Below are 13,385 nucleotides of genomic sequence, written 5' to 3' on the forward strand. Positions count from 1 at the left end.
TTATGTCATTTGTGCTGTCTCCTATTTCATTGAAATCTATTATTCTTATCATATTTTTCTTTGTGTAGTCTCGTATCTGCTGCATTGTTATTTCCTGGTTCCTTGTTAGTTTTAAGAGATCTTTCCTTTCACGTTCATTAACTGCACCACTGTCTTTGTGGTCTGAAAGTCTATTTTCAGTTTCATTCAAGCAGTTTTGCCAGCTTTCAATGGAGTTCTAAATTTCCTGGAACTCTGATTCTGTTTCATGCATCCTAATTCTTTCCTGTATTATTCATTCAGTGTTTCCATCAGTCTTCTATTCTCCTATATTTTTTTTTCTGTCTTCTTTAGCTGTGCTGAACAATTTTTTCATGATTGCTAACATTTCCTTTGGACCTGAGAGATTATTTCTGATCTTATTTCTTCTATAGCCTGATGGACTTTACTTCAGTTGCTATCATTTCACAGATTTCAGATGCATGATTTCCAAGTTCTTCTATGTCTTTGTCTCCTACATTTGTCCTGGGTGGGTTAGAGGATTGACACTGCCTTTTGTTCCTATGTTCTTACTTTTTAAAAAAAAAATGTATGTGGTACAGGGTCTCACTGCAGCTTGGACTTGTAGTGATCCTCCTGTTTTCAGCTTCCCCAGATCTGGGATTACAGGTGTGCACCATCAGCCCGGACTCAGTCGTAGGCTCAGCCCCAGAGGTGGGGCTTGCACAGTATGTGGTGCCGGGGATGGAACCCTGATTCCTATGTTTGTGTAAGCAGGTGTTTAGTCTGCTGAGCTATCCTGTCGGCCCAAAAAATCATTCATTCATTCATTCATTCATTCATTCATTCACTCATTTGGTACACAGCTCAGACTCATAGTAATACTCCTGTCTCAGCCTCCCCAGTGCTGGGATTATAGGAGAGGCAGCCTGCATGGCATGCAGTACTGGGGATTGAACCTGGGTCCTTCTGCCTGCCAGGCGGGTGCACACACTGCTGAGATATCTTTTCAGCTCTCATTTTGACAATTTTGAAGCTGCCAGTAATCCCAATAGACAGAGTCCTGCAGGTCTCCCAGAGTTTACAAATTTCTCCAATGGTGCAAGGAAAGCTCCATGCCTATGTGCACTGGGTCCAGAGATCACAGCTCTCCTGCATTCCACAGGCCACTCACAGTCCTCCTAAGTTCTGAAAAGTTTGGACCAACACCAGCAGAAGTTCCACGTCTGTGGACTGGGGCTAAGGAAGGTGAGAGCTTACCAGATTCCCAGAGTCTGCCAAAGTTCTTCACAGGGCTTTTAAGGGGATGCAGTTATTTTCTCAATTTACACAGGGGAAAACAGAGTCATGGAGATGATAAGCAATTTGCCCAAGATTATACAGTTGGCAGGACATGTGAGTGTTTTCATGTATAGTGAGTACTGTGCAGAGAACTTGGTTCATGGTAGTGCTCAATAACTAAGGCTCTCCACCCTTGCACAAAATAGGACAGCCTTCACATCTACTTTGTAATGTGCACTCAATGATTCCAACCCATTCCTGAGGACAATTTGTTTCAAATAAACAAGCTTCAGGGTGAGAGCTCCCTCCTTCAGAAACTTGGCCTTTCTTTCATGGATAGAGCCAGCTACCTCCGAGCTTGCCGATCATTTTGGGAAACATTTCCATGCAGATCTCATGAAAGCAGCGTTATCAAGGCTACAACCATAGTACAATTATATGTGGCTGTGACATTGTTCCAACAATGCAAGTATTCCCCTATCTTTTCAATGCCCCCAAAACATTGTTTTTTAGGCTGGAGTTTGCTAGCTCAGGGGCACTGAGATGTTCACTGATTTCTCACAGAATGCATCAGAAACAAAAGAAATTTTAGCTCAACTGCCATAACCTATTTTTCTTTTCCTGTATCCTAATCACATGAGATACTTTCTCAATCATTGTGAATATTCCAAAATACAAAACATAGCTGCAGCCTTTTATAAATGGAATTTTCAGCCCCATTTAACAGAAACCATGTAAACATTTTCCTCCCTATTCTTGGATATTTTGGATTTTTTTTTTTTTTAAAAAACTGGAATTGAACTCAGGCCCTTGCACTTGCCAGGCAGGCACATATGCTGCTGAGCTGTATCCCCAACCTTTGGTATGTTTTAGAATGATGCTTAGACCCATTAAACACCATGCACTTTTTAACCAAAGAGCAGAATGTTTCATGTGACAACTTTCCTGCCAGAATTCACACTCTCTGAGGAGAAAAATTAGAGCATGCATGAGTTGCAGTCATGGAAAGCACTTCCTGGCATGAGCCCTCACCACTCTTGGTGACCCTCTCTCCTCCCACTGCCTCTTCCTCTGTCTTCAGATACAAGCTCCTCCATCTGGTGAGTACTCAGCTTCCTCTAGTCACAGCACCTTACACTACTATGCATCTAGTCCTCAAAGGCATCTTCCTGTTACCCTTTGCTTCAACTTCATTCAGTGAGGTCATGCTCCACATGAGAGGTAGGTTTTAAAGTCAGCATGAAAGGCACAAACTGCAAATTGCCCTAATGAAACCCTTGGGAAGACACCAAGGTGGAGGTCAATATAGCATCTCTTGAAACTCTGGCTCTGCCACAGATGCTCCTGTGCTGAAACAAGTAGTAGCTGCTCCACAAACACAGATTGAGATGGGCAGAGACAAACTCAGGACAGAGCTGGAACATGCTTTCACTGAGTGCAGGAGACGCAATGACCCACAACACCTCAGTGTCCCGTCACCCTGAGCACGTCTAGCTATATACCTGTTAGGTTTGTGCATTTATGCTGGCACTGCTCCATCCCTCTGGCTTGAAGGTGAAGCGAAAATTCATAGATATGTCACAATCTAACTTCTTTCTGTCTCTGATGCTCTACCTCTGTGCTCTCCTATCATCTTGCTTGCTCCAGACACCTGCAGTCCCTTACGAGTGTCCTGCTGTCCACATCTCTGCTCGTATTTCCCCCATCCAGAGTGCTAGAGTCCTCCCCACTCGCCTTGTTAGAATCCAGCCACCTCTTTTCTGCTACTGAGGAGGAGCACCACCACAATCCTATCTCACGGGTCTCTCCCTCCCAGGCCTTGCACACCAGGAGAGCAGGTCCCCCCCACAGTTCACTCTGTAGTAGTGCTCAGCCCTTGTGAACAATGGAGGAATCAGTAGCCATTCCCTTCCAGGCAACAATGAGTCAAGAGAGTTAAATAGCAGCTAAAGCGGCTCACCTCTGGATCAAGCCACTAAACCACAATTAAACAAATCCAGATTCTACAGTTCCTGGGTTGTGCCTTCCTCTCCCATCATCACTGGCTCTAAAGAGTGAATACTACAATCAAGAGGAATCCAAAGTATCTGAAATCACAGATTAGTGCCCTGTTTCCGCTTATCAATTATCAATGAACATTGCTCTGATGGCTCCTGTGGGGATAACAACAAGCTTCAGAATGCAATGGTTTCTTTAGTGGAGGATCCAGGGAAAAAGCTATTTTGAGAAACTAAGGGTCCTCTTAGGGCATAACTCATCCTAAGGAAAGGCTTAGACATTTGGTCCACGAACACTGCTTCTCAAGAAATAATAGCAAGAATCAACAGAAGGGATTATATCAAATTAGAAGTTTCTGCACAGTAAAGAAAACAACCAACAGAGTGAAGAGTCAACCTATAGAATGAGAGAAGCATTTTTTGCCAGGTAGCTTACAGAGGACTAACATCAAGGATATATAAAGAACTCAAAAAAAAAAATGACATGCCCAAATAAAAGACCCAATCAAAAAAATGAGCAACTGAAATGAACAGATATTTCTCTGATGAAGCAATACAAATAAAGACATGAAAAAGGCTCATTATCACTGGCAATCAGAGAAATACAAATGAAAACTACACTGAGATACCACTTACCCCAGAAAGAAGGGCTGTCATCAAAATCTAGAAATAGATTCAATATTTCAATACAATAAATTCCGATGAGGATGCAGTAAATAAAGAACTTCACTACATTGTTGGTGGGAATGTAAACTAGTATAACCACTATAGAAATCAGTGTAGAGATTTCTCAAAAAACTAAGAGTAGACATTCTATTTCACCTAACTATACCCCTTGTAAGTATTTTCTTAAGAGTCTATTACATAGATGCATGCATATCTACATTTATGGCAGCAAAATTTATGACAGCTAGATCTTGAAACTGGCATGCTTGCCCATCCACGGATAAATGGATTTAAAAAACGTATTTATATACAATGTCGTAGTATGTCGAAATGAAGATAAATAAACTTCAGAAAGTCATAGGTAAATGCATACAACTTGACAATATAATGATAAATGAAATGTCAGACTTATAAGCTCAAATACTGCATAGTTTCTTTTATATGAATATATAATACATGCAAGTAAAGAGCAAAACAGAAGAGGGATAAATAAGTAGGGAGAAGTTAAAATGCTTCCCCAATTATATATTTCATTGTTACATATATATGCTAATTTGTTACATTTATATAGTTTGCCTTTATTGAAAAGGATGTTTTTGTTATTACTTGTTGCCTTTTTGCAAGAATCTCTGAGTTTATCTCTTGTACTGAGTACCTACTTTGAAGGTAACAATACACAGTATAATAACTGTTGTTATTCTTTGTCTTAAAAATTAATTTCTTTTTCACCAGAAATTGAGTTCAGGACCTTACACTTTCCAGATAGGCACTTGTGCCACTAAGCTATACCTCCAGCCTTCTTTGTCATAAAAAAAGAGGAACATTTCTTTTGAGGCTTATAAAATCTCAGGGGCTCATGTCTGAGTTCTAGGAAAACAGAATTACAGCAAAGGCTAAAACAGTCCTCAGAACTATAAGACCTCAGAAGAAGAGAGACAGGCTGCTCTGCTCTTTACTTCTGCAGCAGATCTCATCATTGGTTCCAATTAATTACTCCTCCCTATATTCATACCTTTGGTTAGGTGATGTTGTAGTTCTTTCTCAGGAAAGGGGAAGAAAATATTTTCCCTTGATTTTGGGTTTGGCCCTGTGACTTGCTATGGACAGTACAATAAGGCTGAAGACACAGAGCCCCAGTTCTGAGCCTAGGTTTAGTAGGAGCCATCGTAGGTTTGTGCTTATCCTTAAGCACCTTCACCATGTTGTAAGAACATGCTCACACTCACCCATGCATTCCAGAGGAACAATTAAAGACACATGTAGCAGAGGTAAAGTGGGCCACCCAAGCCTAGAATCTGCCCTCCACTGAATCCAGAGTAAGTCAGCTAAGATTCATCAGAGTTCATCCAACCCTCAGATGACCTGTAGATCCATAACAATGGATGATGGCTGTTTATGCCACTGTATTTTGGGATAATTTGTTATGCAGCATTTGGGGCGGGGGGGGGCAATAGCTAGCTGATACATGAGAGTCTGGGCCCGGGCTACCACACTAGTTATTCTGGCATTATCAATTATTGAGTTTACAGAGCCAATCTGACTCTGACCACAGTTTTGAAAAGCCAAGCTAGAAGAGTAAAAGCAGCCTTATTCGTGAATTGCTTTACTGATCATAAGCCTTGAGTTTTACAACTTAACACACAAAAGGCACAGTTCAACAGAGATGGATTTGACCATCAATTAATGGGTAGCAAGAGTAGCAGGACTATCCCAACTTAATATTTAATTTTGGCTGAAGTGAGTATTTTCTTACCACATGAGGTTTTCTATGATCCAAAATAAATTCCCAGTATTTATAGTTTGTTTCAAGATAAAATAAATCCATATATTTTCATTTCTTGCTACTTTTTTCCTTAACGTACTTTTTGGAAGATCTACTTAAAATTAAAAAGTTAATTTATGAAACCCTTTAGAATTAGTTTCTCTAATTATCTCAGATGCCCTTCTTCCTAATGTTAAATAATTCTATTATCTACTCCAAGGGTTTAAAGTAATATTCTAAGCATGGCAAAACATGTGCTACTATTTCTTCCTGAGTAAAAGTAGAGCTAATTAATATTTAAGTGGTTTATAGGAGTATATGTGTGTTGGGGAAGGGATGTTACATCACCTTCCTCTAATAAATTTAAATAGAAGAAAAAGAATCATAGTACTGTATTACTTTCCTTTGATGAATAAAAGATTATTTATCATGAAAAGTAAAACTGTTTTACTGGAGCCAGTGGTTCATAATAGGACATTTCTTTTATTCCATTCAAATTTAACTCTCAGTTTTAAAAAAAAAAAAGATCACATAATGACATTTTACAAAATAACTATCAAAACTAATGACTGCTTTGAAAAATGGCAGTAAATCTTAAGGAGGCTAACATAATCTTCAGAAGAAATAATTACAAAAGGAAATCATTCTCTGAAAAGTGGCAAAATGATTCAAGACCAACATCTAGATCCTAAAAGAAGTCTAAAATAAAAGGCTGGCAAAGAGGAAACAGAAGACCCCTGTAGAGTTCACCTTTAGCCTCAGGGGATTCACATACCATGGGAGGAAACCCTGAAATAATAAAGAAATGGTCTGTTTGCTTGGTTCAGGACAGTCCGCCCCTCTCCTCTGCCTCTCTCCTGCCACAGAAACATTACTTGTTGCTAACGCACACACCACTGTGAAGTATGAGAGGGAAAAATCAAGAGTTTTTATATAACAAGTTAATTCATCATAATGTGTCTCAAAAAGTCAAACCTTGGCAATCTCATAGGATTCAACTTAATACAATGAGAAAACATAAAATACATTCTCAACACACAAATACATACAGAAATTAAAAACATAAGCTTCATTGTGAGATACGTAAAATTGCAAACAAGATTCAAACTAGAGGTAGGCATAGTACTGCATATTTGCAATCCCAGGTACTTGGGAGGTTGAGGCAGGAAGATCATAATTTTGAGGCCAGCATGGACAATATAGCAAGGCTTTACCTCAAAACAACAAAATAACTGTACACCCAATAATAGCTGTTCTTAAAATTATTTTATAACATACCTTTTAAAAAATTTTTGTTGGGAGTAGTGAACTCAGGATCTTATGCATGCTAGGCAAGCACTATGACACTGAGCTACACCCTAGTCTTTCTTTTACTATAAATTTTAAGACAGAGTCTCACTTAGTTGCCCTGGCTGGTCTTGAACTTGGAATCACTTTCCCTCAATTTCTTGAGTAGCTGGGATTACAGTCATGTGTTACTACATTCAGCTTAACATAGTGTTTTAAGCTCACAAAATATCATCATAACCCACCAAAATACTATTCACTATTTTTGGTGAGGAAATATGAACATCTAGGTTCATGATCAGGAGTAAAGAAAAATGCACTTCTCAGAACAATATATTATGAAAGGATCACTGACATACCCGGAGAGCAACAGTTTACCCTGAAGCTGTAGGTCGGTGGCACAATCCTCAGATTGGCAGTTCCTTTCAAAGACAGTCTGAAAGACACAACAGGAAGGTTGGATTAGGAGTGAGTGACAAATGAGCCTTGGGAATTGTGGCTCAGACTTTCCTTGCGTCCTCGCACCTCCATGAAGTCAGATCCCTGCCTGGTGATAGGAATCCTCGTAAGTCTCCAAAAAAGCCCAAGTTGACAGTGTCTGGGCTGCAGCAGTCCAAGCTTGCTTGAGTCACTTCTCAGTCTACTGAAGTACTTTCAGTAGGAGTTGGGTTTTTTATTATTTATTTAAAAAGCATGTATGACAAGTGTCCCTTCAGGCTGTGCTTCTCTAAGAATAGCTTTGAGAAACTGTTAAATGGAAATGATCATCCAGTTGTGTCAAGACTTAGACTATAGGCTATCATGACTTTACAGTAGCCCACTCTGCATCTTCTAGACCAAGGTTACTTTTATTTTTGCTTTTATCCTTTCTTTTCTTTGGCCCAAGTTCATTCTGCAGAGCCAGTTTTTCCCTTACCCCTTCGCTCCTCACTTTTCAAATAAATTTTTGGCACCATTTAGAAAAATAGACTACACTCTGATCACTTACCCAACTTCTTTTGAGGAGCCATAAAAATCTATATCTGAGAGATTCTGCCTGAGAGATGGGACCATACTGAAGTTTTATTCTCAAAGGGAATGTGAAAGCCAAGCAGGCCATTAGACTGAGGGTACCACAATAGAACAGAAGAGATTTTTTTTTTTCCAGTTTCTGAGTGAACCAGCCAACATTTTGTAGAAAACAGTGTTTTTCTCTAACCAACGCTGGACTTTCACAATCAAAGCCCCACCTAGTACCCAGCATGCCAAAATCCACTTTATTTCCAGAAAGTTTGCCTGAGCTCTGGCCTATCCATGAAGATAGCCAGTCATCAGGGAGGAGCACTTCCCATGAGTTAGGGCTTTCCTCCCTCCACAGCATCCAGGGGACCTCCCTCAGTCTGGTATCCACCTCTCTGATATTTCCAGCTATAGAACATAGCCTCCATATGCTCCAGACGAGGAAGATGCTCTATTATCGTTAGACAGCTTTGATCATTTTGGTGGAATTTGAACAGGAGAGCTTCTTTCCCTTTTTAGTTATAACTTATTCACTGTAAAAGTTCTTTGCTGTCTCTGCCCATGTTTGTGAGCTTCTTCCCACCCACCCACACATGCTATAGTCCCAGGTGGTTTGTTTCCTTCTCACAGAGTAAGTCCAGCAGGCTTCTCAGGGCTCCAGCACATTTGTTGGCCAATGAACAGTCTAGACTTAACCAGACAAGGTAATTTTGCCTATGGAAATTCATATTTCTGTGCCATATTTCCAAAAGAATAAAGTTTCCCAGCCAAATTCCCTTCCTTGATTATGGCAGAAAATCATGGATGTCTTGGGCAGAAAGAGGAAATTCTCATTTTCTTTTGGATACTGCTAGGGCAAGGAGAGAGCAAAATTTCCAAAAGATTTCAATAAAGACTTTTGTGCTTTGATTTCCATCTCAGCCAGGGGAAAAAACAAGAGGAGGAGAGTATAGAGACTGTACTGACATCTCAGGCAAGAAGAAAAGAAGGCCTTGTGAGCTTTAGCTCTAAAATCAAAGCACCAAGGGGGCCTCACCAGTAAGTTAATGGAATGTGAGCTTGAAGGTCTCTTGCCCACATGACTTCTACTGAAGCCTTGAGGCTAAATTTGTTTTCATAATTTTACATTTTTTTCTTTAAGATCTCCTGCCCATCACTAATTATATGAGCTTTGGGCCCCAAAACCCCAGACCTACCTCTTGGTTATAGTCCCTTCCTTGCATATGTCTTTCCCACTTCACAGCCAAGAGAGTGAGCCTGATTTCCAGACATTGAGGGAGGCGTAGAGGTGGGAGTTGGGGTAAGAAGAGAAGAGGCTGTGACCTGAATCCATCCTGTGACATGCAGTGTGAATCCCAGCCCCTGCCCTCTTGTCTTCTGTCACCCTTCTTCTCTCCTGCCACTGTGCCTTACAACTTCAGCAGTGCATATGAGTAAACATCATGAGGTTTCCTACTTGATGGGGACACGAAAGAACAATGGAACCAAAGATTAGATATGAATTTACTTCTGTGTAGGCAGTGATGTTTTCCAAGAATAAATGCTACAATATATCTCACAACCTTCTTTACAAAGTGACTTTGTAAGGAGTCTGGGAAAATTTGTGGTAACAATGGAAATAGTGCTAAATGATTTATAAGGCAAGGCCATGAAAGGTAACAGAACTTCTTCCTAGTTCTCCTGGGGTTTTTGTTTGGGCAAATTGACTGCTCTGTGCCACGAAAACCCAGCTTCCCATGGAAAGGCTCACATGGACAGCTACTGACAGCCATATCAGCTTATGGGTCAAGTATGGGAGTCACATAGAAGTGGGACTCGGGGTTCCTGAAACCTTATTGAATCACCCCAGCTGATAGGCAGTATGTACAGCAGAGATGAAATTCCTTGACCAAGCCCTGCCAAACTGCAAATTCACATTTTCCTATTTTATTATTAATTTCTAATTTATTGCACTGTAGTCAGAAAAATATACATGGTATGATTTCAATCTTAACATTGTTGAGATTTGTTTTGTGACCTAATGCATGATTCATCCTGGGGAATGTTCCTTGTTCACTTAAAACAATGTGTGTGTGTCTTTCTGTTAATTTGAAACTTTTGTTTATGTATGTCAAGTCCACTTGGTCTACATTATTGGTCATGTCTGGTATTTATAGATTTTCTGTCTAGATAGTCTATCCATTATTGCAAATAAGGTATTGAAAACTTCTACTATTACTGTATTTCTTTCAACTTCTCCTTTCAGACTTGTCAACTAGTTGTTTTATATGTGTCAATCTTGTGATGTTGGGTGCATATATGTCCATAGCTATATCTTTTTGTTATTGGGTAGTGAGTGACTCTCTTTGTCTCTGGAGATATTTTTGACTTAAAGTATATTTTGATAAAATATGAGTCATTTTTAAGGAGAATTACCACTTACACAATTTTTCCCTTTCCATATGTGTCCTTGGTTCAATAGTGAAGCTCTTAGAGATAGCATATAATTTGATGTTGTATAAGCATATATGTGTGGATTTAATCCATTCAGTCACTATATTATTTTGAGAGTGTAGTTTATACATTTAATGTATTTAAGGATTTACTATTGTTATTTTGTTAACTGTTTTCTCTATGTCTGTAAGTCTTTCATTCCCTTTTCTCTTTTCTCATGTTTATAGGTTTTGATTCTTTACTTTTTTGTAACTTCTATAGGATCTCTATGTAAGTATCCTATACTTACTAAGGGTACGTAAGTATCCTATTGTTATAATATAGGCTGATAACAACTTTACTTGCATTAAAAATACTCCCATTTTCTGTTTTTTCCTCATTATATGTTTTGATATCTGTGGCAGACTGACAACTGGTGGTCAACTTGTAATACCCAGCTGAACTGAACCAGCAAGGTGCTGGGTGCGGGAGGCCCACCTGATGATTACTGCTCATAACATAAAAAGAACTCAAGAAGAAGTGAAGCTGTAGGGAGCTTGTTGGCTTTCCTGAGGAGCGTGTCCTACTGGCTTTGCTGATCAACTCAGCTGCTGTCATCACTGGAGCAGATCAGGACCTCATCGTTGCTAAGAATGGCTGCGGTTCACTTTGGGGGAGCTCTGGTCCTCACTTTGAGCATCATTTCCTGTCTCCAGAGGGGAAAGTGGTGCACTGTTCAGTGTCTTGGAGAAGCTTGTCATGCTGACTTTCCTGTAAAGACTTATCTGTTATCATCAGAGGAGTTTGGGACCTTGCCGTTGCTGAGAATGGCTTTGCTACTTTTCAAGGGAGCTCTGGTCTTTACTTTGAATGTTGTTTTCTGGCTCCAGCGAAGATTTCTCAACCTACTAGCACAGACCTTTCTTCCTGCTGGCATGGACTTTCTAGCTTCTACCACTGACCTTTCACATTTCCCAACGTAGATCCATGAAACAGTCTTGTGTGAGATACTGTCATGGGCTCCAGGCCTCCAGTTACGACTTGTGGGGGACACAGCTATGGGATCTCAGTCTTCAGTTGCACTCACACAGGACACTGCCATGGAATCCAGACTCTCATCTGGATTCTTTTGGTCTTTAATGTGTGGACAGATTTCCGCCACTTTCTTTGTATATAACTCTTGGTTGACTACTATAAAATAATCTTATAAGTTATGTGTTCTGTATTATTCCCCTTGCAATCCCTGACTACAACAACATCCCACTTTATAACTACTGATATTATGTATCTTTTAAGATAATTTAGCTATAATTATTTTGTCTTTTAACAAGCTTAGGTAATAATCATAGAAATGAAAATTATACCCCATCACTTTTATAGTAATACAATATTCTGATCTGGGCTTCATATTTGTCATTACCAATGAGCTCCCTACTTTATTATGCTCTGTTATTTACAGAGTCTTTTCAACAAAACTCCTAATGTTTCACCTACTGGTCAAAAAGGTCTTTATTGCCTCCTCACTTTTGAAGGGCAAGTTATCTAGATACACTATTTTTGGTTTTTAGGTTTTTTCTTTTAGTGTTTTAGTGTTTCTATCATCCCACACCTTATAAGTTTCAAGGTTTCTTCAAAAAAAAAAGCCACATTACTAATCACCAGGGAAATGACAATCAAAATCAAAGTGAGATCACCTCACATGACTTCAGGTGGTTATTGTGGAGAAGACAAGGCATAACTCGTGTTGGGTGAAGGTGTAGAGAAAAGAGAGTTCTCATGCACTGAGGATGGGAACATAATCAGTACAGCTATTATGGAAAATAATAGAGAAGTTCCTCAGAAAATCAGAAAGCTAACTGACACATGATCAGGCAATTCTTCTTAGTGGACAGACACGCAAAGAAAATGAAATCAGTAGCTTGTAGAGCTATCCGCACTCCCAAGTTTACTACAGCAATATGAACAACTGCGAAGATATAGAGACAACTTGTCAACAATCAAATGGATAAAGAAAGTGTGGGATACACAGATGCCCCTTACTTCATGATGGGGTTTATGCCTTGACAAACCCACTATAAATGTAAAATATTCTAAGTAAAAAATGTATTTGATACACTTAGCCCTCATAACATAATAATTTAGTCTAATCTATTTTAAGTATGCTCAGGACGCTTACATTAGCCAATAGTAGTAAAACCATCTAACATAAAACCTGTTGATAATAAAGTTATTATATTCTTATATAATTTGTTGAATACTATACTGAAAGTGAAAACAAGATGGTTGTAGTGGATAGAATTTAACACTTTCATAAACGTGAACCAATTGGGCTGGCCAGATAGCTTAACAGACTAAAGCACCTGCTTAGGCAGAGTGCAGCAGCAAGGATTCAATCCCCGGTGTGCAAGGCTGGCCCTGCACCTACAGCTCACTGAGACTACAATTGAGACTGGGCGTGTTGGCCCACTCCTGTTATCCCAGTGCTTGGGAGGCTGAAAACAGGAGGGTCATTATGAGTCTGATCTACATAGTGAGACCCTGTAGACCCTGTACTGAATACATTAAAAAAAAAAAGGTGAACAAATCATAATTACAACCACTGGAAGGTAGAACTGTGTCTATAAAAGGGCTGATCAAAAATATACGGTTAATGTTCAAGTTTTTAAAAATTTATGACAGTAAAAGGCACATTGCCATTATTCCTTTTCAAAATGCTATTATTTTTAGTTTCAAAGGCAGTTCTGGAAAGCCTCTTTCCTGAGTGTCTTTATAAGATGTGATAAAAATACAGTCAATGTTGCTGTCAAGTGCCATCAAGTGGAACAGCAGACTCACAAAAACATTGTGTATCAGGTTTGACACCATTCAAGTTTTAGTTCTTCCTTAGAGTCAAAATTACCATGAAAGGTGAATATTTTTAATACAGGATACTGAGGTAGTTACAACATAACTAATGAAACAGGACTTCCAGAATTGCTTCAGAAAGCAAAAAGAATGATGGG

General features: G+C 39.4%; 1 protein-coding gene across 1 annotated transcript in view; it reads right to left on the reverse strand.

The window, feature by feature from the left end:
• Itga9 (integrin subunit alpha 9) overlaps positions 1 to 13,385 on the reverse strand; it is a 392,948-nt gene that overhangs the window by 184,788 nt on the left and 194,775 nt on the right. The window contains exon 17 of the mRNA XM_004635243.2: positions 7,332 to 7,408. Coding sequence (XP_004635300.1) covers positions 7,332 to 7,408 — 77 coding nt within the window. The remainder of the gene's footprint in view (positions 1 to 7,331; positions 7,409 to 13,385) is intronic.

The sequence above is a fragment of the Octodon degus genome, unplaced genomic scaffold (assembly GCF_000260255.1).
Source record: "Octodon degus isolate 3935 unplaced genomic scaffold, OctDeg1.0 scaffold00071, whole genome shotgun sequence".
In the NCBI taxonomy this organism is placed as follows: Eukaryota; Metazoa; Chordata; class Mammalia; order Rodentia; family Octodontidae; genus Octodon; species Octodon degus.